At 34.6% G+C, this 27,828-nt stretch overlaps 1 protein-coding gene across 3 annotated transcripts in view; it reads left to right on the top strand.

The window, feature by feature from the left end:
- GSK3B (glycogen synthase kinase 3 beta) overlaps positions 1–27,828 on the top strand; it is a 190,544-nt gene that overhangs the window by 147,747 nt on the left and 14,969 nt on the right. For 2 of the 3 annotated variants that reach the window (XM_015064613.3, XM_027060929.2), the window contains exons 8-11: positions 2,912–3,007; positions 11,418–11,456; positions 14,115–14,301; positions 25,748–25,846. In XM_015064613.3, coding sequence (XP_014920099.1) covers positions 2,912–3,007; positions 11,418–11,456; positions 14,115–14,301; positions 25,748–25,846 — 421 coding nt within the window. The remainder of the gene's footprint in view (positions 1–2,911; positions 3,008–11,417; positions 11,457–14,114; positions 14,302–25,747; positions 25,847–27,828) is intronic. The other variant, XM_015064612.3, reaches the window with a different exon arrangement.

The following is a 27,828-nucleotide window of genomic DNA, read 5'->3' as shown; positions in this document are numbered from 1 at the left end:
ATTTCCCTTCCCAATACTAGATAATACCTTGCTCCTGTCTGTAAAGTTGGACTTCTGCTGCAAAAAGGAAGGGAGCTTAAATAACTGGAGATACGTTTCCAGTGCCCAAAAGTGAGCTTTCCACAGAGTGATGTGTTATAATTTAGATCATTTTTACACATCTTTTTTTATCCCCTCAATGACATCAGGGGTTTGCTCAGAAATTGTCTTTTAGGCAATTAAAAGTCATTTTATAGTTAACTAGATTCTTTTTTTACTTACATTGACAAATAATAGTATATAACTCTATAGCTCAGAATGTTCTACCTCTCTTACTTCAACTTTATATATTCTTATACTTAGTTTCTGAAAGATATAATTGACATATAATAAAGTGCACATATTTAAAGTGCACAGTTTGGTAAGACGTATGCACATAAGAAACTACCACCATGAAATCAAGACAATGAACATATTCCTCACCCCCCATAATTCACTAGTACTCTTTGTAAGGCTTGTCTCCAGCCTTCACAATCATGGCTTTCCTTTCTGTCACTGGAGACAAAATTTTCTACATTTCTGTACAAATGAAATGATAACAGTAGGTACTGTCTCTGGTCTGGCTTATTTTACTCAGTGTAAATTTTTTTAGATTCATTCATGTTCTTTTTCTTATTAGTGAATAGTATTCCATTGTATGGGTATACCCTCATTTGTTTATTTATTCATCTGTTGTGGACATTTGAGGAGTTGCTACTTTTTTGGCAATTGCAAAAAAAGGTGCTATGCACATTTGTGTAAAAGTTTTTGTATGAACATATGCTTTCATTTCTCTTGGGTAAATACCTAGGAGTAGGAATGATGGATGTATGGTAAGTATATGTTTATGTCTTTAACATACTGCCAAAGTATTTTCTAAGGCGCCATACAATTTTACCTTTCCACTAGCAATGGATGAGAATTCCAGTTGCTCTACATCCTCACCAGGACTTGGTTTACACAGGCAATCTTTTTTTTTTTTTTTAACTTTAACCTTCTTAATAGGTATGTAGGTGGTATCTTACAGTTTTAACTAGCATTTCCTTGATAATAATGAGGTTGAGCATTTTTGCATGTGCTTATTTAGTTTACTATCTGAGTGTTCTTTGGCGAAGTGTCTGGTTCTATCTTTTGCCCATTTTTATTGGGTTGTTTGTCGTTTTGTTTTGAGTTTATAGGAGTCTTTTCTATAATCTAGATAGGAGTCCTTTGCAGAATGTATGTTTTGCAAATGTTTTCTTTCAGTCTGTAGCTTGCCTTTTTGTTTTCTTAAGAGTGTCTTTTGGGGGCGCCTGGGTGGCTCAGTCGGTTCAGCATCAGACTTCAGCTCAGGTCATGATCTCACTATTTGTAAGGTCAAGCCCCATATCAGGCTCTGTGCTGGCAGCTTGGAGCCTGGAGCCTGCTTTGGACTCTGTGTCTCCCTTTCTCTCTGCCCCTCCCCTGCTCGCACTCTGTGTCTCTCTCTCTCTCAAAAATAAGTAAACATTAAAAAAAAAAAAGAGTGTCTTTTGAAGAATAAAACTCTTAAAATTTTGATTAAGTTCTGGTTTTAATGAAGTCTAGAGAATTAGAACCAAAAAACAAACCAGAAAAACCCTGAAATTGTTACTTTGCCCTGATTATCCACTGGTTACCACCACAAATCCAGTACTTATTATTAAGTTCCACTCCTTCTTTGCCACTATTTTTGAATTACAAATGGCTGAATATTGTAACAAATTTGTTTTATACCAGGCTTTAGAATTATAAAGAAAGATATGTATCATCTTTCTTCAAAGCACTCTCGTTTTTAGTAATTTATGTTTCTTCCTGTCATCTGTCTTGTGCAGTCAATTCCATAGACTTTCCTTTGTCCAGTGCATACTGCATCTCTAGAGGCAATGATGCATTCAATATATTTTTATTTTGTATTATACTCTTTCCCATGCACAAATATGTAATTTCATTATAACAAGAAATCTCCTCTTCTTTGTATTCTCCATATGTCATAGCATAGTTCCTTGGACACAGGGAACAATCACTAAATACTCACTGAATGGTATTATTGATGACTGTTTGAGTAAGTTCTCCTTATTAATTTATTGATAATAAAACCTGTGGGGCACCTGGGTAGCTCATTCCATTAAGTGTTTGACTCTTGACCTCATCTCAGGTCATGATTTCATGGTTCATGAGTTCGAGCCCCACGTCGGGATCTGCGCTGACAGAATGGAGTTGCTTGGAATTCTCTCTCTCCCTCTCTCTGCCCCTACTCACTCATTCTGTCTCTCTCTCTCTCTTTCTCTCTCTCTCTCAAAATAAATAAACTTAAAAAAATTAAAATCTTTGACTACACTAAATGAATAAAAGATCTCATTTCAAATGTCCATGGTTACAGTAGATGGTTTTTCTAGTTAGAACAAAGATGTTTGATTTTTACTTGAATGCTTTTGAGTGATCTTTTTTTTACAACAGTGGCTTCACATTATGATTATCTCATAGAAGTCTGTGTAGGGTAGTATAGCATTAGGATCCATAGCCAGTTAAAAATTAAAAGTCTTGGAGCGTCTGGGTGGCTCAGTCAGTTAAGTGTCAGGCTCTTCTGACGTCAGCTCAGGTCACAATCTCACCCCCATGTTGGGCTCTGCGCTCACAGCATAGAGCCTGCTTGGGATTCACTCTTTCCCTCTTTCTCTGCCCCTACCCCACAAGCGTGTGTGCTCTTTCTCTCTCTCTCAAAAATAAACTTAAAAAAAAAAAAGTCTCGTGCAAAGTCTGCTCTTTTTAACGAGTTTTGTATTTCATAACTTTGGAATTCCTTTTTCCAATGAAACCAATATGCTAAAACATAAAGACTTAATATTTGTAAGTATATAGAAAAATATGACAATAACTTGCTTTCTTTATCTAGGTCCTGGGGACACCAACAAGGGAGCAAATTAGAGAAATGAACCCAAACTACACAGAATTCAAATTCCCTCAAATTAAGGCGCATCCTTGGACTAAGGTGAGTCAAAAAGAGTTTTTTAAAAAGCACATTAACCAGTAGTTAACTTAAATTTGGGTTTCTCATTGTTCTTAAACTAAACTATTTTGATACTAGATAGCTGCCTGAGTACAAAGTATACAGCAGCTCTGCATCTAAATATAGTTGGGTAGTATCAGTGTGTCATTGACAGTATATAGTTTTGTCCCTACTGATTTCCTGTAGATGGTTTTCAGCCTGGGTTTTTATTTGTAGGATAACGACAGTGTACCTATATCATCAAAATAAAGAATTTCATCAGGAGTAGTATCTTATATATAAATTTTGACTATGTAAAACTCAGAAGTTAATTTCTTCACACAATTAGAGATACTTTTTCAATATATAGCATATGAAAATGTATATTTCATATATTTATTTTTAAAACTATTATTATGTAGATCTTATTATAGATTATACTGTCTTTTTTCTTTCATTTACTTTCCTGTTGGTGTTTTGGGAGAGAAATAAAAAGATTTGATCTGGCTTGGAGTATACATTGAAAGTATTGATATGTTAATGGGATATCACTAGCCCTTGGATAGCCTCACCCCAACATTAGATGGAACCAATTCTAAGAGCATAGGTACTAATTTACCAGAAAATTGATTTTTTTCTTTGATACTTAATTGAAATAATTTTAAGAGAGATTTTACTTAAAAGTTTTTTCATTTCGGTGTAATTTGTGAGATTAGAGCAGAGGAAAAAAATCTCAATCAGGGCTTATTGCTAGAGTGAATCTCTAGTGTCCTTATTTTATAGATTCAGAAACTCTGGCCAAAGATACCAAGTGACTTATTCAGGATTACATAGGTGGCCATGACGAAGCCAGGATTAAACTTCTGTGTGTGTGTGCGTGTGTGCGTGCGTGTGTGCGCGCGCGCGCATGCAATGCCAGACTTTATTTAGAGTTATGTAACATGTACCTCTTCTCGTCTTTATGTATATTTCATTATATATTTTTGTGAGTTAGAAATGTTCAGCTCTTTTATGGTTCAAGCAGAGATTTTCTGTACTTAAAAATGTAGATGTAACATTTTGTTTTGAGCATTGATGGGTTCATTTAGTTGGTTATGTATCTTTTATGATAAGAGGTGAAATAATTTAGGGCTATAGATGAAATAATTCATATTCCCAGATTCAAAGTATGTTTCTTTCTGTAAATTGTATTATGGTTCTTGTTACTTTTCCTTCAAGTTCTCAGAATCTTATTATCTCTCTTCACTGCAGAAGATCCTTTTGTCACTAATTACTTGTTTAGAATCGGAGATCTTGGTGTTTTAGTGCCAGAATTCTAGGTTAGCTTTTACTGGCCATGATGTTGCCTTCCCCACCACACCTTTTAAAATTTATAATAAACACTAAGTATTCTGAGATAAACCATTCTTTGATCTTACGCTTAAAGTTTATTTTGAACTGGGTCAGAAGATACTTAGGGTCTCTCACCTGGCTCTAAACTCAGAGATTCCTAGGTGACCTTTTGGGATTTAAAGGTTGAGTTGTAGTTTGAATTCAGTGAAGTTTTATAAGTTAAAGTATAAGTGACTTGTAGTATACTATGATTTCAACCATGTTAAAGAAAAACAAAAAATAAAGAGAATTCTATATATTGAATAAATACAGGGAAATACTCCAAAATGCTAATGTTTGATTGAGATGAGTGTAGGTGATTTTATTTTCTTTGTTCTGCATTTCCACACTTTCATTAATAAGAGTGTCATTTTTATGAAGAAAGAAAAATAAAGCTCTTTTTGGTATAATCTAAGTATTCCTTACATGCTACCCTTAATATAGAGTATCTAACCAACATGATGCTGAAATTGAGGTCATGAAATTTACTTTAACAGTTTCTATCCTTTTTTTTTACATCAAGACTGCTGCCAGTATTAGTGTGTGTCATATTCTGCATTTTTTCCCCCAGGATATATCTTTTGAAGTATTAGCTAAGATGGAACGTGAGGTGAGGAATGGTTGTTTATAATTAAAATGCAGCCTGCATAAGATTTGTGGTCAATATGTATACTTTACATCTTCCTCTACTTATGTGGACTCCTGATGTTTTATATCTTACAATAATGCTCTTCAAACTTGAATAATCTATATAAAGCCCTTTTGTTTGTTTGTCTTCTTTAGGCTTCCATTCCTATATACCATGTATAGAATGATGACTCACTTCTCCCACCTATTTTGTGTGTTCAAACTACTGTGAACTCTTCATTCATATAGTGTGCCTTGGCATAATTTGATTTTCACTTAGTACAAATGCATTTATTATGTAATAAGTACACTTATGTTAATTTCTCATTAGTGCACATAACTAGGTTGATGTTATTGGTTGTAAACACAAAACCAAATTCAGACACAGAAATTCCATGACACTATTCTGTCATCTGGATGAATCTAGATGATCCAAAATATGCTTATGTTGATTTTTAAAATAGGTTATTATCAAAATGAAAACACAAAATTTTAAATTTCTGGCAGGAAGTGAGTCCCCTGTCTTCTCTGTTATGATAGTAAACACCAGCCTCAGAAGTACTGTCTTATGCTAGGCTGCCAGTGAAGTTATTTTTTAAGAAACACATAATGTTCTCTAAAGAGAAGAGCTTCTTGCCTTTTGAGGGCAGGTAACAAAGTCTGGAAACAAAAGCTGCTTTGCCTTTATTTTGGTCTTCTGATAGAACCTACATTAGGTCCATTTCCTAAAACTGTGAGCATGTGAACCCTGCTTTTCTGTGCTGCAGTATAGTACAGCTATATCCCCAAATACTGGAAGCTGGTGTGCTCAAAAATGTAGGCAGACAGAAAGATCAAGAAAGAAATGTCTTTTATGCAAACATTGAAGTGAAGGGATTTAGATGTGTAGGAAAAATAGCAAACAGAAGAACTAGACAATGAGATGTTTCTAGTATGGTTTAGGGCAGGAATCTTGAGAATTTAGAAATCCAATAAGTTGCCCTTGACTATTACTTAATAGCCAGAGCAATCTAATTCATTGATTTAAAGTTTAAGTAGGAAAGAAAATGCTAATGTTTTGAAACAGGGACCATTACTGAGTGGGGATAAGAGGATAAAAACCTCCTGCATTGCTGTATACTGTAAACTTCAAAGAATAAAAAGCCAGATGGAAAGGAAAACAAGTGATACAAAGAAAGTTTGCGAATTAAAAAGAGATGGAAATTGGCTGGCAGAAGAGGAAGCTTAAATTCTGCACTTAGTATACCGAGGTATGGTTAAATGACAGTCTGTCTATTAGGTATGAAGTGAGGATCTAGTTTGAACATCACTCCTACTCTTTGTGCCTGGAGTTTTTTCTTTTGCAAGATACCGATTAGCTATTGTCTTTTCTAGGATTCTTTGGAAAATAGTAATATGCACATAAAGGATTATTTTATTTTAGTTCTAAAGTAATATAAAGATCCTGCCTCCAATATAGTTCTATGGTTTGTCCTCTCTGTCCTGCCCGGAGTTTAGTTTTGGCCATCATCGTATCATAGAATTGTTAAAACAGCCTCCTAACCAGTTTCCCTCCTTCAGTTTCACATCTTTTTTTTTCTTTTTTAATGTTTGTTTATTTTGCGAGAGCACATATGTGTCAAGCGAGAGTGGGTTAGAGAGAGAGAGAGAGATAGAAAGAGAGAGAGAATCCCAAGCAGGCTCCACACTATCAGCGTGGAGCCTGACACAGGGCTTGATCATGCAGAGCTTGGTCTCACAAACCATGATGTCGTGACCTGAACCAAAATCAAGAGTGGGACGCTTAACCTACTGAGCCACCCAGGTGGCTCAGTTTTCTTAAAAGTACATGTAATACTGTCACTCCTATTTAGAAATCTTCTCTGATTACTCATTGCTTTTAGGAAAATATGACATACATATAAAGACAAGGTGATGATTATGTCCCACTTTTGCTTGTCTAGTTCAGTTATTAATTGAATGTCCCTTCACTCTCAAAAGTGTCCCATTTTGGATAATAGATTATACAGTCATTCTGTTCCTTATTGTTTCTTTTTTTCCCCAGAAAAGCAAGAAGTTTATTCTTGTTCTGTTCCTGACCTTTCTAACCTCTAATTTTCCCCCAGAGAAGCGATTTATATTTCTCTTTTATTAGCGTCTTTTCACACTTGGAAGGATCTTCTTCTTGCCTGCTTACCACATCTTAATCTTTTGTCAAGATTCAAATCTTAACTTCTCCCATGAAATATTTTCTAATTTTCTGAGCTCTCCATGATTAATTCCCACCATATAACTCTTACAGTACCTTTCAAGTTATACCATATGTATTGTAGCAGTTCCTAATTTCTTTTTCATAATGGTAATAATAAGATGGATATCAGTTACTTTAAAATGTTTGTTGCTAAGTCTTTGGAACACGTAGTAAGTTTAATAGTTAAGTGTCTGTAGGATATATGGGGCCATAGATTATTGGTTAAGTATCACAGAAAGCAGTATCCACAAGTCAGTCCTTACATACTCAATTTCTTAGAACACTGTCCACATACTTGAAAATGAATAAATGTAGTACTATTTACAACTAGCTATGAGTAAGCAGAAAATTGGGTTCGAGGTCGTTTCAGCTGTTAAAGGTACCAGACTAGATAGGACATGGTACATTTTTTATTCTCTATGTTTAAAACTAAACACAAAACCTTACTGTACTTTTTTTTTTCCTACCGTACTTATTTTTTGAAGACTTTATAATTTTACCTTTTTTTCCTGAGCTTTTCAGTACAATATTTTTCACTTGGTAAACTTAGCTGTTTCAACTATAGTTTAACACATTTACAGTTTTAAAAAATGCCTTCAGAGGGGTCGAGAGAGCACAAAACAAAATTTGTTGTCAGACTTCTTTTTTTGCAGGCAAGCTTATCAACCTTTTCTGGTTTTGCTCACATGTATTCCAGAAAGCCTAAAACAATGGTGGGATTTCTACTAGTTCCTAAGATTGCACCTGTCTGTTTTGTTCTGTTGCTTAGGTAAATTAGTTTTATATTATTACTTAACATCTGCCCTGAACATTCTATTAATCCATTATCACTTGTGTCAAAAATACACTGTTTTCTACTGAATTTTCTACCTACATCTTCATTAGTACTAGAATAATCACTTCTTCTCTAACATTTATTTTCCCATGTGCGTAGACTTCCTCATTTTTCTAGTTATACTGGCTATGCTCCCATTTCTTTGCTGAAAACTATGCACTTTAAAATCTAGCCCCTAGGGTGGCTAATCCCTATGTAAGATGGATAATATAAACAAGAAAGAATACTAAGGCATAAGTTTTGAGATCACTTGTGGGGAGCAGAGGGATAGGGTTGGAGGTAAATTAAAAAAGAAAGCAAAAATCTACTTTTAATATATCATTTTTTCCTTAAAACACCTATCTCCTATGTACCCAGCACTGTGCCGGATACCATAAAGTATGAAAAAGAAGTAAAATATATAGCCCTTGTTTTTGAAAAGCTTACAGGTGATATAAATGACTCAGTTGAAGCAACTATTGAACAATATATAACCAGATACTTGATTGTGTGCTGTAGGTGTTCAGAGGTGTTTCACGTGCTGTATAGGTATAAGGCAGATCTCCAGTGAGGGAGGTAGAGGAAAAAAGGAAGCCTTCTTAAAGGTGATAGAAGAAAAAGGTGGGGTGAGCTGTTGAAGGAGGATTTTGATTTGATTAAATGTTGGTAAGGTCAGGAATTGTTGTAGCCTAGGGGACTGTCCCTTAAGATGAGGTATGGATAAAAAGAAAATATTCCTATATTCCTAGGAAGGTCAGTCTAACTACAGTAACTATTTTGTGAACAATGAGAGATTAAATTGAGTAAGTGGACATTTGGTAAATCATACTTCTGGGTAAGCCTGCAGTACTATTTTATCAGTGAGTGATGTTAGAGGGAGAAATTAACTAAATGCTGATGTCAACACATATAATAATTTCTTACTGTAGTAGAGCTCAGGAAAACTCAATAAGCCTTTTAATTAGTACAGATGAAATTTGTTGAATGCTGTCTCTGTTTTGGCTAAGGAAAGGATGTTTGTGCTTCTTATGAATGATGTACCACATGTGAACTCTTTAGTAGACTTAAGTTTTTTTCGTAGCTACTTAACCTGGTTAATTAACGTAACTCTTCAACAAATCTATGGCATCGTCTCACTTTTAATCCTATATTTAGGTTTACAAATTGCAAATAAGTTTAGATGATAAATAGACTGCTTGAGAGGCAGTTTTGGGGTTGCTCTTTAGGAGTGTTCATGGTTTATCAGTCTTCAACATTGGGTGCTTGTGTATTTTGTGTATAACCAGAGAACAGCGTCTATGTTGTACATTTATCACAATGAAATCTAGGAAAGAATAGCTGTTCGGAACAGGCACAGCACTTGTTCTGTGTTCTACTTAGATTAATTATCTTTGCCGTAGGCATTTTTACATTGCTCTGGTTGGCTGTTTAATATAGTAGAATTGCTGAGAGCTGATGCTATGAGAATCAATCATAGGCCTTGATATTTGTTTATAAATGGTAATTTTAAAAGGCTTAAGATTCAGTTATAACAGTTAGCTCCAGGTTGAAATTTGGTATTTGATGGCAAAAGTTTCTGTCTAGGACATGTAAGGAGAAAATTGCCTCTGTCATTTTTTAGTTATCCAAATGCAAATTTATTTTGAATAATTCTTCAGTTAAGGACTCATTTGCATTTGTTCAATACCATAGAGACTTTCTTTTTGAAAAAATGAATTCTTTCTGTTAGTTTCTTCTATGGACTAGTATTTGTGGTGAGAGTTTGCTTCAATTTAAGAAAATGAGTTGCTGCACAGGTGAGGTAGTATTTGAATCACTTAAAAGTTCATGTCAGTGTTTTAGTTCTTTTCAATTTTTCCTTTCTGTTTTCTTTCTTTTGTTTATTTATTTATTTATTTTTTGCTTTGTTCTGTTTTATTTTATTTATTTACTTTTGTTTTTAGTTTTTACAGGGGGTGTTTTGGGCTCTTCATGGCCTTGCTAACATACTTGGCTGGCCATATTTAGTCTGCGCACTAATCGTTAGTTGGCCCAATTGAGTCTTACTTTGTGCTCTCATTTTTTTTAGTCTTGCTTTCTATCTTTGTCCAGCTGATTGTGTTTTAGTTCATGAGAGATTTTATTCTGATGGGCCGGATATTAATCCGTGTACTAAATTTTAGTCTGCAGACTAAAAGTAATCCGCGGATTATTTATTTTTGCAAAATATTAATTCCCCCACTGGAAACTATCCTAAAAGAATGTTAAATTCTCTTAGAATAGCCAAGGGAATTCACAGCTACTGGTGAGTTCTGCCATTTTTTATTCTCAATACCTAGACATAATAGATCCTACTACCTCCCTTGCATATTTGGCTCCGTTGTGCCTAGGTGTTGGTGTACATTACTATGCATGTCACCTATAACTGTGACTGTCCCTTAGTTGTATTGTTTATTGTATATATTTTTTGTTTAGCTTTTGGTGGGTGAATTGGGCATATTTGCACATGGAACTGTGTTGAATTTGTAGTTCTCAAAGATGTAGCATTTTTTTTTCAGTGAGTTTTTCCAAAAAGGAAAGAATGTTCTATATTTATTTTTACTAAGTAATGGGTGCAAGGGTATGAGGGGGCAAAGCCCACAATAGAGAAAGTAAGTTTATACCCGCACTCCTGAGGTGATATGTCAATTTCCTGAAGAATCCTAAAATAATGAGAATGTCAGCAAATATCTTTTAGCAGGGAAGTCAATCCAAAATGGAGAATAATCCGCGGTGGCCTGATCCTTCTTAGCTCACACAAATTGAAAATATCTGGCTTGAAATCTATAGTAATATAAATTAAATATATTTATTACTTTCTTCCATCACTAATAATTAAGCAAAAAAATGTTTATACTGTCTGACTGGAATAAATTAATAGATAAAAATTAGCATATTGGGAACTGATATCTTTAAAAGCAGGCTAATATGCCCCATCCCAGTCATGTCAATGGATGATGAATCCAGGTCGTAGAAGACCAAACACTTTACTTTGGGAAGTTTACTTCTAGATTTCATTTTGATTTTAACTTTTTTTGGTTTTGTATTTTTTTAATAAACGCACTGGCATTGGAACATAATAACTTAAAATTAAAATGTTTCTTTATTGTGCCTCACCATTGCGCAATCAAAAATTTTTTTGCATACACTGTGGTGAAATAATTTTTAAAACTTGGACTTGCTACTGTGGAGACTGATGTTTAAAGTTTATAACTGTATAAACATTTTCTATGTCCCCCCCCCCCCAACACCATGGATTTCTTATAACACTGGATATATTTTTCCTTGCTGGACTATTCTCTTTTGGATTGACTTCCCCTGTTTGGATTATTTCACTGCATTATCATCTTTAGGATTCGTCAGGAACAGGACATTTCACCTCAGGAGTGCGGGTATGTACTTAATTTTTTTTTCCCAAAATTTCAGGGCAGGTCTATAAAACTAGGGGGAAAACTTTTTTTAGAAAGGCAAAACCGTTATTCATTCTGGAAATGTAAAAGTAAAAACAGCATAGGTAGCTAGCTGTGATTTCTTCTTCATTCACTATGTGGCGATACAGGTTTTACTTATCATATATTTAGGTTGTCAGTCTCCTGAGTGATTTATTGACATCTAGACTAAAGTTTAGGAATTGTGGGGTTTAAAAATTACTTTCACAAGAATAAATATGAACAACGATACGCAGCAATAAAGGTTATGAATCTTAAACAATTTAAATGAGTACAGCAGCAGAAGCTTTGTTATTAGCCAGATTTCAGTAGTTACTGGCTTCCTTTTCTTTAGACACAAAGATAATTCAGAAGAGCTGTTTTCTAGTTTGGCCTCTAATTTTTTGAAGTTGTATGCTACCACACCCTATATTATGGTCACAAATCTGAACTTTGGGAGACGCTGGTTTTGACTCGACACAATTTCCCACTTAACTTTTATCCATAGAGTACTGGTCTTATCAGGAATCTCTCAAAGGGTATAAAAAAAATAACGGATACTTTCTTAAAGGCAGCTTAAGTCTTGATTTTAATGTAGGCTCTTAGAATGAATTCTTCTTTATTGTTTTTAACTCTGTTTTTCCATGAGTTAGGATTCCCTGGCAAAATAAGCTAATACCTATCTTAGTAAACCAACCTGGATGGTCATTTGTAGCCAGTAAGATACTAAAAGGATGTGGGTGACTTTTTTTTTTTTTTTTAAATAATCAGAGATAAGGTTACAGTACTGGTTTATTAGTACCTTTAACACAAAATCTTCATTAATATAACATGAAATTTTTCATTAAAGTACACTCACTGTCCAGCTACCCTACATTTGAATGTTAGCAGGAGACACTTATTTCTACTTTTAGTGGTACTTTTAATTCTACTTATGTGCTCCCATATTGGTGCAAAAGCATTTTTCCTTAGACTAGCTAGCAAAATAAATCCATGTGCTGTGAAATAAATGCAGACAGCCCTCAGGGATAAAACTTCTCAGTAATACTTGATATTTTTATGAAAGGTTTTCTGAGTTTTCCCACTGATTATTTTCTTTTACATTCTGAGTTTGAAAATGAACCTGGCTAGAAAGCAAGAGAGGGAAAAATTTCTTAGAATAGTGGAAGATCTGAACGTTTCAAATAATATAATACTTTGAAGATTTCCTTGACTGAGGCAACTCAGATCACTCAAAAGAATAAAGATAAAGCAGTTTTTGACTGTACAGAGGGTTTTCTAATATGGTCAAATGAATAATTAAGGCCTTTAACATCCTGAAATGAATTCCTACTCAAGCCAATTTCTCGATTTCCATGGAAAATATCTTTATTAGCAATAAACTTTGTGTAAAAACAAAAGAAAAAAAGGTTTTCACTGTAGAAAGTACTCTTACAAGTAGTTTCTTGAAAAGTAATGAGCTCTATAGTAGTAACTAGTTCTCCTACTTCCAGTCTAAGTGAACGGCCAGATGTTACATGAGCTGCTCTCATCAGGAAACCTTATTCCCAGGGTCCTCCATGCCTCATCACAATCTACATGTCCTTCCTGCACTGTTTGCCTCCGTTTATACTTTTCTGCCTCTCTTTATATGTCTGTCTGCTGCCACTACCACACCCTCTGTTATCCTGTGTTCTTCCTATCAAGGGGTATACGTTTCATTTTTTTGTTTCAAAGGCTTTCTGTTCATCTGTTTATATTTATTTCTGTTTTTCTCCTTTCTGTTTTTATTCTTCAACTCTCCATAATTTAGAACAGTTATTTTCATAGTTTTATGTATTGATTAAGCATTTCAAGACATAGATGTGGAAGGCGTTCTGTTCTTTTAAGCAAACTAGTTCATATGCATTTTGCTTTAATATAGCCTTCAGTTGACTTTTTCTGTGAATTAATGGCTCTTAATGAAAAGTACATTTCTTTCTCCCTAATTAAAACCCTAGAATATTCATTCAAATGAGGGTAATCTGGTCATGTTTGTGATAACAGCTACTCCTTGAGAAAAAAGCCTTGGACATTTTGTCAAATTCTGGGTACTCAAGAATTTTTTTCAAATAAGGTAGACTATTATATTAAAGAGTTAATACCAAGTCACTGGCATTTGTAGATCTAAAGTAAATAGCTTTTCTCTTTTAAAAGATCTTGATTACCAAATTTGAGTAGGGCTGTCAATTATTCTGATAATTATTCTGCTAAAAATCACACAAAAGAGGCAGCTTTTTATTTTACTGCCACAGTAGTCAAATCTTTTTTTAAAATTTTATATTTTTCTAGGTGCGCTTACCTCCAGAATCCAGTCTTTTCTCTTGTGCCTGTATTTTGTGTGCATATTTAATTGTGCTGTAGATTTTTTTTCCTATTTCCCCTAGTTTTTTCTCTGAGCTTTTCTCATATAGTTTTTAATTAGCAGTTCACCCCAGTGTGGTGAAGCATATGCAGTTAACTCTTTTCATTCTAGAAGCTTCCTTTCACAAATGCAACCATGTTGTTGTACGTGGTGGGGATTAACTCAGTACTCAAAGGATAATTTGCTAAGATTCTTACACTGAAGTATTAATTGTTCTTTCCCTTTTTTTTGTGCTGTAGGTCTTCCGACCCCGGACTCCACCGGAGGCAATTGCACTGTGTAGCCGTCTGCTGGAGTATACACCAACTGCCCGATTGACACCACTGGAAGCTTGTGCACATTCATTTTTTGATGAACTAAGGGACCCAAATGTCAAACTACCAAATGGGCGAGACACACCTGCACTCTTCAACTTCACCACTCAAGGTAATTCCAAACACTTAGCTCTTTTTACCATTTCTGAGAAAACTACGTATGTGTGTGAAGTGACATTCTGTTAATTAAAATCTGTGTAGGACAAAAGTGGGCACATTAAGTGCTTATGCAAGTAGGGAGCATTTTTTCTAACCACTTACTAGGCCACTACTTGTATGGTTTGGACAAAATAGTGGCAGATAAGATTTTTCCAGTAGACATAGCTGCTCTCATTTTTGGCAGATTATAATAAATCTTGGCACATGAGAAGTTATAGAGATTTCACTAATAAGACTAATGTACAATTTAACTTCCAGGTTTGTATTTGAAACTTAGAATGTTAGTATTTCTTGCTTCCCAAGGATTTATATCAAGTTTTTTAAACCTAGAAATAAATTGGTGGCTATATTTGTATAAAGTCAGATATAAACAGGGAAAACTGGAATTCTGTAACTCTTTCTTAGAACTTATATAAGGGATGTAGGTAGAGAGATTCTTATCCCTGCTGGGGCTTGGCACTATTGCTGCTGCTGAGAGAACATTGAGAGGAAAACAGAGTTTGTGAATCGGTGGTCTCTAAAAGACCCAGGGAAAGTCATTATTTCTTAACCACTTCTGTGTTCACTTTTCTCTCTGATTAAGACCTTAAGTGATTCATTTAATCAGCCATACTGCCTTTGATGCTGTGATTTTCTTCATAAACTGAACATTAAAAGTGTACAATTTCCTGTACATAAAACACGCAATAAATATTCGATTGATTATTAGTTTAGTCAAGCTAAAAATATACAAGGGAAATGGAGAGCTTTGTGTGACCAGGAAATATATATTTCCTTTATTCTAAGATGAATTCCCCTCCCACTCATATTTAAACTTGGAAGTGGAAAAATGCATTTTGCTTAAGCAGTAGATTTGGAAGACCTGAGTTGTTAGTGAAATGGACTTGGGTGATTCCATTGATTATAATCTTAAGTGGTCAATAACATGTAACTATTAGCAGTGCTGATACAGTCTTAAACTGCATTCATAAAGGTAAAAGAAAAATATTCAGATATCCTGGGATTAATTCTGACTCTTTAGGGCTGATCAGAAATCATTTGGAATGTTGTTTTAGGTCCTGGCTACGCCATTTTAAGATGTTAATGAAAGACGGGTAGGGTATACAAAGGAACAGAACCGACAGTAGATCCTGGAAAAGTGAAAATTTAAAGAATACCTCATAGATTATCTTCTAAAGAAAGGTGTTAGCCTATATTCTTTCTCCATATTATAAAATTGGAAATAGTAGGTAGCAGAAAATTAGAGAATACTACATATTTGAGTTTATCATGCAGACCTCAGCCCCTGGCATAGATAGAGATTAATAAATAAAATTACTGATGAATCAGGGAATTTTTCAATTGTTTAACAGTGGAACAAGTGTTTTTCAAAATACTGATCTCAGTATGAGGAAGAAGCTGGATGATATCCAATGTTCTCCAATTTGGCAGTAGGTTAGACTGGGAGACTCTTGGCCTCTTCTGGAGCAAAGGTTCTATATAATTCCATGTCACTAAGAAAATAAACTTTATTTTCAGTTCTTACTGTTCTGTTTTAATCAAGAGTAGTACATGTAGATTGAGGAAAATGTTGAAAATGCAAAAGAAGTATAGAGAAAATTAAAATCACAATCCTGAAGTAATCACTTTTACCTTTCAAATTAATCACTGTAATATTTTCATAGTGTAGCTCTTTTCAGTCTTTTCTCTGATGCATACATATACTGATAATCTTTGAATATAAAGTGATACTCTATTTTCCCATTAAGATCACAAAAGGGTTTCTTTTGATTAACTCAAAAATATTTAAAATTATACATTATGCAAGATTAATATTTATTCAGGCATTTCACTTTTTTACCTCTCATTTCATGAAACAATTTTATTAATACTTCTTATAAATGCATCTTTTACATCTGTGTCTTTGTCATCAGTAGAGCTACTTTTTGAACTATCATAGATTTTTAGGTTATATCACCTAAATTTTTTGATATGAAGCACTTTTTGAATCTGTATGAGGCCACCACTAGAAATTCTACAGGTATCAAATTTCATAAGTTTTTTTTTGTTGTTGTTGTTTTGTTTTGTTTGTTTTGTTTTGTACTGTAGGTGTCTGTTAATTAGCTACACATATAACTATCTGCTGGGTTGCTTTTTAAAGTGGTCTCTAAAAGGCTCTGTATACAGTGACATCCAGCATTTGTTACTGTAGAATCTTGACATCAGAAACTATTATGTTAATGTTAACTTTATTTGTTTCTCTCTCTCTCTCTCTCTCTCTCTCTCTCTCTCTCTCTCTTTTTTTTAACCACTTTTGTCAGGTGAACTTAGTTTCCCAAACAAGCATTGATTGTGGTTTTATTCACACGAAGTATCTTCTCCAATGAGTACTTTGTTTCTCAAATACATGAATTAAGGAAGCCTTTTGTCAAGTAAGCAATTCAGTAGAACCCCAAACACACATGATATTTATAATGGACACATTTTGGAGAATGATTCTCCCTATATTCAGACATACTTCGTATAAACTCTTTAATACACCTGTATGTGTTGATCAAAACTGAGATACTTAAACATTTTATTTAATCAGATTTAAAAATCCAGGATTTGGTTTCATTGTTCATATATACGATTCTTTACTCACTAATAATTATTCATTATTACTAAAGAAAATAAAATTTTAAAACAACTAAATTTATTATTCTATGGAATCCTAAGTTTTTTTGAAAGCTGAGGAAACATTTGTATAACATGAGCCATTTTAAAGTAAACAGTTCAGTGGCATTTAGTATATTCACAATGTTGTGCAACTACCACCTTGATCAAGTTCTAAAACATTTTCATTGCTCCTAAAGAAAACATACCCATTAAGTGGTCAGTCCCCATTAACTCCTCCTCCAACTCCTGGCAACCACCAATGTGCTTCCTGCTTCTGGACTTCACTATTTGGGATATTTTATATAAATGGAGTAATACATTATGTGACCTTTTGTATATGGCTTCTTTCACCTAGCATAATGTTTTCAAAGTTCATCCATGTTGTAGCATGTGTCAGTATTTTATTCCTTTTTATGGCTGAATAATATTCCACTGTAGTATGTCTTAATCAGTGTAGGCTGCTGTAACAAAACACCAGAGACTGTGTGGCTTAAACAGCAAACATTTATTTCTCAGAGTTCTGGAGGCTGGGAAATTCAAGATCAAGGTGCTAGTAGATTTGGTGTCTGATGAAGACATAGTTTGTGATTTGCAGATGGCTACCTTCTTACTGTATCCTCGTATGGTAGAAAGAGATTACGTCTCTTGTGTCTCTTCTTATAAGGCCACTAATCCCATTCATGGGGATTCTACCCTCATGACCTAATTACCTCTCAAAGGCTCCATTTCCAAACACTATTACGTTGGGGAGTAGGGCTTCAGCATATGACTTTTAGGGACACAAACAATCAGTACACAGTACACAGTATATGGATACACCACATTTTGTTTATCCATCATCTGTTGGTGGATATTTGGCTTGTTTCTACCTTCTGGCTATTATGAATAGTGCTGCTATGACCATTTGTTTACAGATATTTATTTGAATACTGTTTTAATTCTTTTGGGTATTGCTGAGTCATGTGGTAATTCAGTAGTAACTTTTTGAGGAACTGCCAAACTATTTTCCATGGTGGTTTGCACGTTTTATATTCCCACCAGCAGTTTACAACAGTTCCAGTTTCTCTACATCCTCCCCAATACTTATGTTCCTTTTTTTTTTTTTTTTTTTTTAATAGCCATCCTAGTGGATGTGAAGTGGTGTTTCATTGTGCATTGTGGTCCTAAATAAGTTTATTGCAATAATGAATCACAGCCTGGTAAATGCTATTTACCTATTCTCTAGTAAATTACATTCATAAGACAAACTGACATGAAAATAAATTGACTTAGATTTTAGAATATGGTTTTGAAAATATTGGACTTTTGTGAATGGACAGTTTTTCATATTATTTAATCAGATTTACTTAATTGTTTAATAATTAAATATTTAATTAATTGTTAATTAAAGAGTTATTTAATTATTTAATAGAGTCAGCTAACTTTAATGTCTTTAGAAGCCTCCAAAGTTTTTATTAACTTCAGCTTTGACATATGCGTTTTAAAGTAAAGAAAAGGCTCAACTTGAAGAAGAATAAATAATTTAGCTCAAACTTAATTTATACATATCTGTTATTTACAAGCTTTTTAAAAGGAGTGACGATTGTTTTATTTTGGTATTTCAAATTGTTATATATGCCCAGAATATCAGATATAATTATGGCTCTATGTATGTCTGAATATACATAATATGTCTTTGGGGATTTAAAGAGTGTGTGTGTATTTGGTGTGTATAGAGTATATGCAATCTCTACGGCGCTGTGACTCTATGATTCTGTGCATATTAGTGAAAAGGATATGCAGGAGTCTTTGTATCTGTTCACATGAAATGTGTAGATATGTTCTTGAAATCCTTTTCCATAAAACTAAATGTGTTAAATTGAGAGTGCGATCATTTTGAGAGATGGCCCTTCCTTTTTAAGCATTAAAATGCCCTATCCTAACAGCCATTCTGAAACTGGGCTGTCATCACTGGTAGTACTTTCTCCTTTTCCTTCTAGATCACTGTTACACTCGAAGAGTGTTTCTGCCCAGGGAAGAAGTGTTGTTTGATGTTGTTCTATTTGATCTTCTGTATTCTGATTTTGGATCAGTGTTTCCAAATGAGGATCTTGTTTACCAAGGCAAAGATGTAACTGTTGTGCAGATGCAACTTTAAAGCACATATTAATAGCAATAAATGAACAACCAGAATAAAGCTGGGTAATACAAGAACTTGGAAAAGGAGAATCAATCCCCCAATGGGTTGTATAGCTAGAGAGGGTTCAGAGATAGGAAACACTGGGTGGGAGGGTGTTAGTGAGGTTCTGCTATAGGCAGAATAAAACCCTCCTCAAGCCTCATACATTTTCAGTGAAGTCTGTACTAATTCCCCCAAGTGAAATAAAGATAACTCCTGATCTGCATGTAGTAGGTGCTTAATGAATGTTTGAGTCACACATGCCAATTTAAGTAAACACAATATTCATGTAACCAATATTTATTGGACATTTCTAATGTGCCTTCTAGTTGCTGTTAGTGTTGTTTTAACTAGTAAACCTGTCATATGAATAGAACTATGAAGATTAAACACTTGAGTAAAATACAGGGCTGTATTAAAGTAAAGCTTAACAATAAAGCTAACTGCAATTTGGTATTTGTTACTGTGCCACAAGTAACTAGCAATAAATGATCACTAGTATTACTCATAATTAAAACAAGCATTTCTGTGATCAGCTAGAGGAGGAAGAAGAGGAATGAACAAGGGACAGAAAACTTGGAGATCCTTTTGACCTTCTGGATTCACAAAACAGATTATCAGACATCTCATTTTTCTGGCACTGGGGCTTCAGTGCTCTGGGACCCCCTGAATGATACTATCTTCATCTAGATGTTGGAAACCTGAAGAGACCTTTGGCACACCCTCTTTCCTTCAGTCATTGGATCTCAAAGGTTGGACATAACGGAATCAGACCTCACGAATTGGAATCAGGAAATTCCAACAGGGATCAGTATTTTCTTTATTCACCAATTCCTTGCCTATTCCATGGCTAGAATATATTGGGAAATTGGTTGCTTTGTATGTTTAAGTGAGTCTACAGTTAATCCCACCACACCTCCCCAATACCAAATTTTCTACCTAATTTGTATGAAATTTTACAAGGAAAGTTATTTTAGCAAGCATTGTCCTGGTTGGGGATTTCATCCCTAGATCTTTTAAAATACTAACATTTTGCTGGGTAGCTTCTAAAATATGTCACTGCTATAAATGTAGTATACTAAACACATTCAGACATTTTTTGGTGACTGGTACAAATTGTGATGCTCCCTCTTAGGCAGTTCCAAGGCAAAGTAGTCATGGATTTGTGTAGATATTATGTAGTCCTCACATTAAACATCATTAATATCACTAAGAAGCAGTAGTGAGCCTTCTAATTATTTTACTATTTGTCTGACCTTCTAATAAGCTTAATTATTTGTTTAATTTTAAGATTTTGTTAGAAACTTGGTCAGGGATTTTCTGGACACTTTGAAATTGTTAGGAGAAGAAAGGAGCAGTTATAATAGGGTTATTTGTTTATTAAAAAAAAAATCCATAGAAGCAGCATTAGGATTCAGTAATGTGTGTGATCAAGGTGTACATCCTAGCATTTGAATTCTTGCTCATGAAAAGTACACAGATGAAATGGGCATGCCATTGTGAAATTGTCTAAACCTTTTTGTGAGAGAAATCCCACTTTACCTATAATAGACAACCACTGGCAATTTTCATACGTATATAGGAGGCCTGATATACACATGAAGACCTCGACCTAATTGCAGAAGAAAAAGCACGTCTGCCTCTTTCAGTGACTCCTTTCGGCAGGTCTGCAGGTTGAGCTTCAGAACTAATGAAGAAGATTCCTCTCTACCTGATGAGTGGTATTTTATTACATCACTGTTAGAGAAGGTCTGGTGAACAAAGGGATTGATTTCTTGCCTCTGGTTAGCACATTGATTGCTTCTCTCCAACTTATCCTCAGCTTTCACACTATACACAGTTTGAACAAACATATACACCCTACCCACCCACTGAGCCACTGTCCCCCCTACCCCCCCCAAAAAAACCTAGGAAAGTTTCTTATCTACTTATCATTGAATTTGGGATTCATATTTGGAAGAATAGAAACTTTAAGTTAAGGAATACTTATGGTTTCGTCAACTAGATTTATGTTTTGTTTTAATATTTTAAAAGATTGCTTTATCAAGTAGTCAGGTATGTTTGAGTTTATTCAGTTTGCCCTTTCATGGGAATGTTTCTTCTTTCATTTGCATTATAAACAACAGTGCAGCAAAATTTAGTTAAATGAATTCAGTCAGCTTTTTAGTTGATGAATATCTATCTTGGCTTTATTAATTTTTTTATTTTATTTTTATTTTTTAAAATTTACATCCAAATTAGCATATAGTGAAACAATGATTTCAGGAGTAGATTCCTTAATGCCCCTTACCCGTTTAGCCCATCCCCCTCCCTCACAACCCCTCTGGCAACCCTCAGTTTGTTCTCCATATTTATGAGTCTCTTCTGTTTTGTCCCCCTTGCTGTTTTTATATTATTTTTGTTTTCCTTCCCTTATGTTCATCTGTTTCATCTCTTAAAGTCCTCATATGAGTGAAGTCGTGTGATTTTTGTCTTTCTCTGACTAATTTCACTTAGCATGACACCCTCCAGTTCCATCCACGTCGTTGCAAATGGCAAGATTTCATTCTTTTTGATTGCCAAGTAATACTCTATTGTGTATATATATACCACATCTTCTTTATCCATTCATCCATCAATGGACATTTGGGCTCTTTCCATACTTTGGCTATTGTTGATAGTGCTGCTATAAACATGGGGGTGCATGTGTCCCTTGGTAATAGCACACCTGTATCTTGGATAATTGGATAAATGTATCTTGCCTTTATCGATACCTATTTTAAAATTCATTTTGCTTTTATTTAAATTGTCCATTAAAGTGTTTGGTTATGGAGCACATAATGATTGATACACCATCAAAAGATTCTTAATATTCCCTGATAAACTACTATATGGTTTTTTTGATGGATAGTTTCATGGTATCTGCAGTTGGTTAAAGAAACCTTTATCATCATTAACGTTTCCAAAGCCTTCTGAGCCTGTTGCTATGTTGTTTTCAACCATGTCTCTGAGATAACATGGTCTATCTTATTCCTACCTTTTCTCCGAACTAGCACCAATTCAGTATTATGGACCTCCTTGTTTCCTTAATTATCTCCGTACTCTCAAGCCTAGGACAAATGTTTATTAAATAATACTATTTACTTTTTTTTTTCAGCTTTTTTTTTTTCAGTCTTTTCTGTACTTCTTATTCTCTGTCTTCAAGAATACATGCACTCTCCCTGATCCTGAAAAGTTCTGTTGCTTTGCTATACCTGTCCTTTAAAATGTCATCTTATTTTGCTTTGTGGTGCCCACACTGCAGTTTGGATCTGCACTCATTGCCTCAATTCCCTTATTTTTCATTGTCATGGATAGGCAGGGAGACCGGGAGTGGGTGTAATTCTTGCAAGCAAAAAATCATTACAGCCATTTTGTACCAGCCCCATAGAAGTGCCCATAATCTGTCCCCACAAAAGGAATAGACTTTAGTGTAGAGAACAGGACTATAGCAAGAATATAAGGAGGCTTCCTTTTTCACACAGGCAAAAGTTACAACAATTAACAATCTCTCTGAAGTAGAGAAAAGCTAACAGATGGAAAGCAGTGGACTTCAAGGAATCCCTATAATTAAGGAAAAGAAGAAGGATAGTGAGTTATAGATAATGGGAAGGGTTTAGGATTCCTTAACTTTTAGTATGCCAAAGTCAAAAAAACTTGCAAAAGCCCCCTGCCTCCACCCAAAGGCCACTCATTGACTCTAGGTTAAGAATCTAGTCTTTGTAGTTGTTTTGTGGAATTTACTTACTCTCCCCTCTGTCTTTGGATATGGCAAAACCTCCAGGATCCCACAGCTTCTCTTTTTCTTGTTTCCTTATTTTCTTCACTTTTCTCCTTTCTTTTCATTAGTTACCCCTCTCTCCCTACCTTAGACCCAAATGGCTGTCTACTACCTAAGGAAAAAGAGGTTGCTTTTTTCAAGCCCTGTGTGTGTGTGTGTGTGTGTGTGTGTGTGTGTGTGTGTGTGTGTGACCTAAAACCACCATGACCCTTCAACTGGATATACAGATACATAGAAAGGTGATCTGATAAGAGAGTAAATGAATGGGAGAAAGTGGGCAGCATGGACAGTAAGTACAGTGACCACAGACTGCTGATATTCAGTTCATTTTAAAGATAATATTAAAAGTGGCTTTGTCAAAATGCCTTAAAATCTGGTCATCTTTTCCATTTTTATATTTTCTTTTAGATGTTGGGCACTTAGTCATAGAGATCATTTTTTTTGTTTTTAATTTTTATTTATTTCTGAGAGACAGAGCATGAGCAGGGGAGGGGGAGAGAGAGAGAGAGAGAGAGGAAGACACAGAATCTGAAGCAGGCTCCAGCTCTGAGCCGTCAGCACAGAGCCCAATGCAGGGCTCGAACTCCCAAACCGTGACGTGAGATCGTGACCTGAGCCGGAGTCGGACGTTTAACCGACTGAGCCACCCAGGTGTCCCTCATAGAGATCTTTTTAATTTAAAAGTGCCCCTATCCTGAATAGGTTGAATGCCTTTCTTGCTGGCTTATTTGTGCAGTTGACCTTCCATTTTCAATTTCTTTTAATCAAAGATGGTTATCTTTTTCTCTGACTTAACACAGTTTTATGCTCAGTATTGATAGACACATGGGAGGATGGATGGATGAATTTTAAGAAGCCTTTCTATTTTAGCAGATTTTAATTGTAATTGAGATGGTAAATCTTTTAGGTTAATCAAAAGTAGTTACCACACCCTGCATTAATTTTTATTACTAGAACCATAGAGTCATCAGCCATGGTAATTAGGATTCTCTTGCTTTCATAGATACAAGATTGTGGGTTAAAATTGGATTAACTAGAAATAAAACAACTTAGGATCGTCATTTTCCTCTGTGAGAACCAAAACAGCTAAAAGCTGATTATGAGAAAACAGCATCTCTTCAAACTTGATCATTAAGGCAATGGTTTTCTAACTGGCTTCCAGGGAAGACATGAGAAATACTTCTATCCAGGGAAGCTGCCTTACATCTTCTCATTTAAGGGGAAAAATTAATAAATAGTCTTCACTCAGTTTTAGGCTTTTGTTCCCATTCATTTTTCATAAATCTTGGGATAGGTTTGTTGAGGGTTTTTTGTTTGTTTATTTTTACCAGAATCTGGTATCATTTAGTATAAAATTTAGATATTTAGGTACCAGTTTGAGTAAGTCCATATTAACAGGGGCTTTGCAACAGAAAATGTTTTTAAGCTACTATATTAAAACACTATTTCCCTTGCTCGGGGCTGGGGGGAGGGACGAATGGGGAGTGAGTGCTAAAGGTTTCCCTTTGAGTGATGACAGTGTTTTGAAACTAGATAGAGATGATGGTTGTACAACATTGTGAATGTACTAGATGCCACTAAACCGTACACTTTAAAATGGTTAATTTTGTTATGTGAATTTACTTTAAGATTATACTGTTTAACTTTTTTTTATTCCATGCCATATCTGTAAATTGTCAAAATGTATGCAGTAGCTCAAAGAATGTCTTCCTGTAACTAGTATGGTTGTGTAATTATCCCTTCAAATTGCAACACTTACGAGCATGAAAATCAAGTCACTAGATAAATGCTGGGATAACAAAAATAAACCAGAGTTATCCCGAGCAGACCAGGAAAACAGTCACGTTACCAAAGCTAATACCAGATACTTACATGTAAGAGCTCACTACCACTTCTTGCTATATGTGTGCATCATTAGATCCAGTGTCATCTTAAATTGCTTCTTAAGGCTTATATATAGAACTTGATTCTTTAAAGAAAGCCACTCTGTTTACAGTCGACAAAAACTTCTACATGAAGGTAAAAAGCCTATTTCAAACTTAGAATCAAAGTAATGATCTTACTGAGTTAAAAAGGAAAATAGAGTGGAATAAAACCATTCTGATTTTTGGGGTAACTGGGTGACTCAGTCGGTTAAGCGTCTGACTCTTGGTTTCGGCTCAGGGCATGATTTCATGGTTTCATGAGTTTGAGCCCCAGGTCAGGCTCTGCGCTGGCAGCATGGAGCCTGTTTGGGATTCTCTCTCTCTCTCCATCTCTCTCTTTGCCCCTCCCCTGCTTGCACTATTTCTGTCTCTCTCAAAATAAATAAACTTAAAAAAATTATTTTTAATAAAAGCAATGAAACTTTTAACAGTCGGGTAGTTTGGTCCATGCATGCATACACAAACAATAGTCCTAGTCTCTTTTCTATGACATCATCACTCTCAATTCCTGTAGTCAAATACTGTCAGAGCCGTATGGGAAAACCTAGTATATTTAAGTTAATGAAAGATGGAAATATATCTTAGTGATATGCTTATTCTCAAACCATCAGCCAGTACAGTTCCCTAAGCTATCTTTACTTCTCAGACATATTCTAATTTTAGCAGATAGTGCCTTAGTTATGTGTACAACATTTCTGTGGACTTTGTCTATAAATTGATTTCTAGCTCATTGATTTAGTTTTAGATGTAGGTTTATCATGTCTTTTTTTCTGTTAAGCCAGTGTTTTAATGCAGTATTTTATGCTTATTGTTAACAATAAAAGTAGTTTCACATACAGAGTTCAGAATGGGTTCTAACATGTATCTTACTTCTCTTTAGAACTGTCAAGTAATCCACCTCTAGCTACCATTCTTATTCCTCCTCATGCTCGGATTCAAGCAGCTGCTTCAACCCCTACAAATGCCACAGCAGCCTCAGGTGAGAACATAAGTCTCTTCCATAAAAACATATTCTGTTTTGATGAACATAAGGGAAGGGAAACAAAAATAATATAAAAACAGGGAGGGGGACAAAACAGAAGAGACTCATAAATATGGAAAACAGAGTGTTACTGGAGGGGTTGTTGGAGGAGGGATGGGCTAAATGGGTAGTGGGCATTAAGGAATCTACTCCTGAAATCATTGTTGCACTATATGCTAACTAATTTGGATGTAAATTAAAAAAAATAAAAAATAAAACAAGTTATTAAATGCAAAAAAAAATACTCTGTTTTTTTTAAAGACATGATTACTTCCATTTTATTTCATTTGATACATGTGAACATTTAATACCATCCAGGTATTAAAAACATAGCACAGCCAAATGAATAAATGTGAATAAAATGTTGCTTTATTTCCAAAAAGCATGGAAATACTTTAAATGCCATAAATATTTTAGATATAAATTGTAAATATCTTAATGTTAAATTCTGTCATCTTAGTTGTTATATTAAAAATCATTCTTTTCAAATAATTTCTTGATTAATATAGGTCAGATGAGATACCTGTACCAGGAAACAATCTGTACAAATGTAATAATATTGAAGGTAATTTACTTTAGTTCCATCACTCTGAATGTAAACTATATATACTAGAGAGGCAAATTTTCAAGAAGTATAAATATAGATTGGTATAATTTAATATTTTGAAAGGGCTAAAACTGTAGTGTAAATACACTTAACTAAGATTTAGATCAAAAGTGACTAGATCTCATTAGTGAAAAAAAAAAAAAAATGCCCTCATGGTCTCCTAGGTTAGAGCTCGGGTATACTGCTAGTCTCCTTAGCCAGCTAATGGGGCCTGATTTTGTGAGAACTGCAGATATTCTGAAAATCTCCCAATTCTCTAATGAATTTAAAGGTTCTCCGAAGAATGGCTAGATGCTGTTTAAAATGAGGTTTAAATCATCTGTTACATTGAATTGAGTTTGATCAGACCCATTTTTGCCTAAGGGCATTGATGCTGTGAGAGATAAAATATTTCCTTATTAGTTCTTAGCATTCAGCAGAAAGGTCATAATTCATCTCTTGTTTTCTGACACACAGTTGTTTGTTCCTCTGCAAAGTTTTTTTAGAACATTGCTAATAAAGATGAGAAACATTTCACTCTAGTCCATGTCCTACCTTCATTCCAGAAAAAGTCTAGAAAGGTTTCTTTTCTAGTTCTAGTTCCATCAGCACATGCTACTTTGAGAAAGTCCTATGAACTTCATTAGTTTTAGTAATGTCTTATTAGTTTTCTCAACCCGTAAAATGAGTGGCAGTACTCTCCTATAGTAATATTGTAAAAATCAAATATATGCTGAATTGTGCTTTAAATTTTTTAAATATAAATGTTTTTAAACTATGACCAATTTATTTAAAAGCAAGATAGAATTGCTTAGATGAGCTATTAATAAACAATAAATCCCTGGCCTGAGTAGAGTAGGTTGATTGTTCAAAACATGAAACAGCCCCTAACCCTGAATTAATGCAGTTACTTGTTGAGCTAGTTTCCAGGAGTTTTGTTAGAATTGCTTTGGATTATGAATACAAATGAGAATTATGATTGGTAAGTTTTGGGTAATTTTAAATGACTTCCTTAGTATGAGATACTAGACAAATTAAAGTAAGGTTTGGGGCATATTATCTGCCTGGTCGAAGCATAGTATAACCTGATCTTTATGTTGCATTGATAACAAGTTACAGCAGATTCCCCCTCACACACACCCGCTGCCAAAAAAATACAGTAAAACCTTGGTTTGCGATAATTTGTTTTGAAAACATGTTTGTAATCCAAAGCACTTGTGTATCAAATTGGATTTCAAGAACCATTGGCTGAGTTGTGGTCATATGACATTCTCCATCAGGTACTACACTTATTACAAGACATCACTCGTTTATTAGGTTAAAATATATTAGAAATGTTTGTCCATCTTGCAGA

This window comes from Acinonyx jubatus, chromosome C2, assembly GCF_027475565.1.
Source record: "Acinonyx jubatus isolate Ajub_Pintada_27869175 chromosome C2, VMU_Ajub_asm_v1.0, whole genome shotgun sequence".
NCBI lineage: Eukaryota > Metazoa > Chordata > Mammalia > Carnivora > Felidae > Acinonyx > Acinonyx jubatus.
Note: the sequence above shows the minus strand (reverse complement) of the source record. Positions and strands in the feature narration are given on the sequence as shown.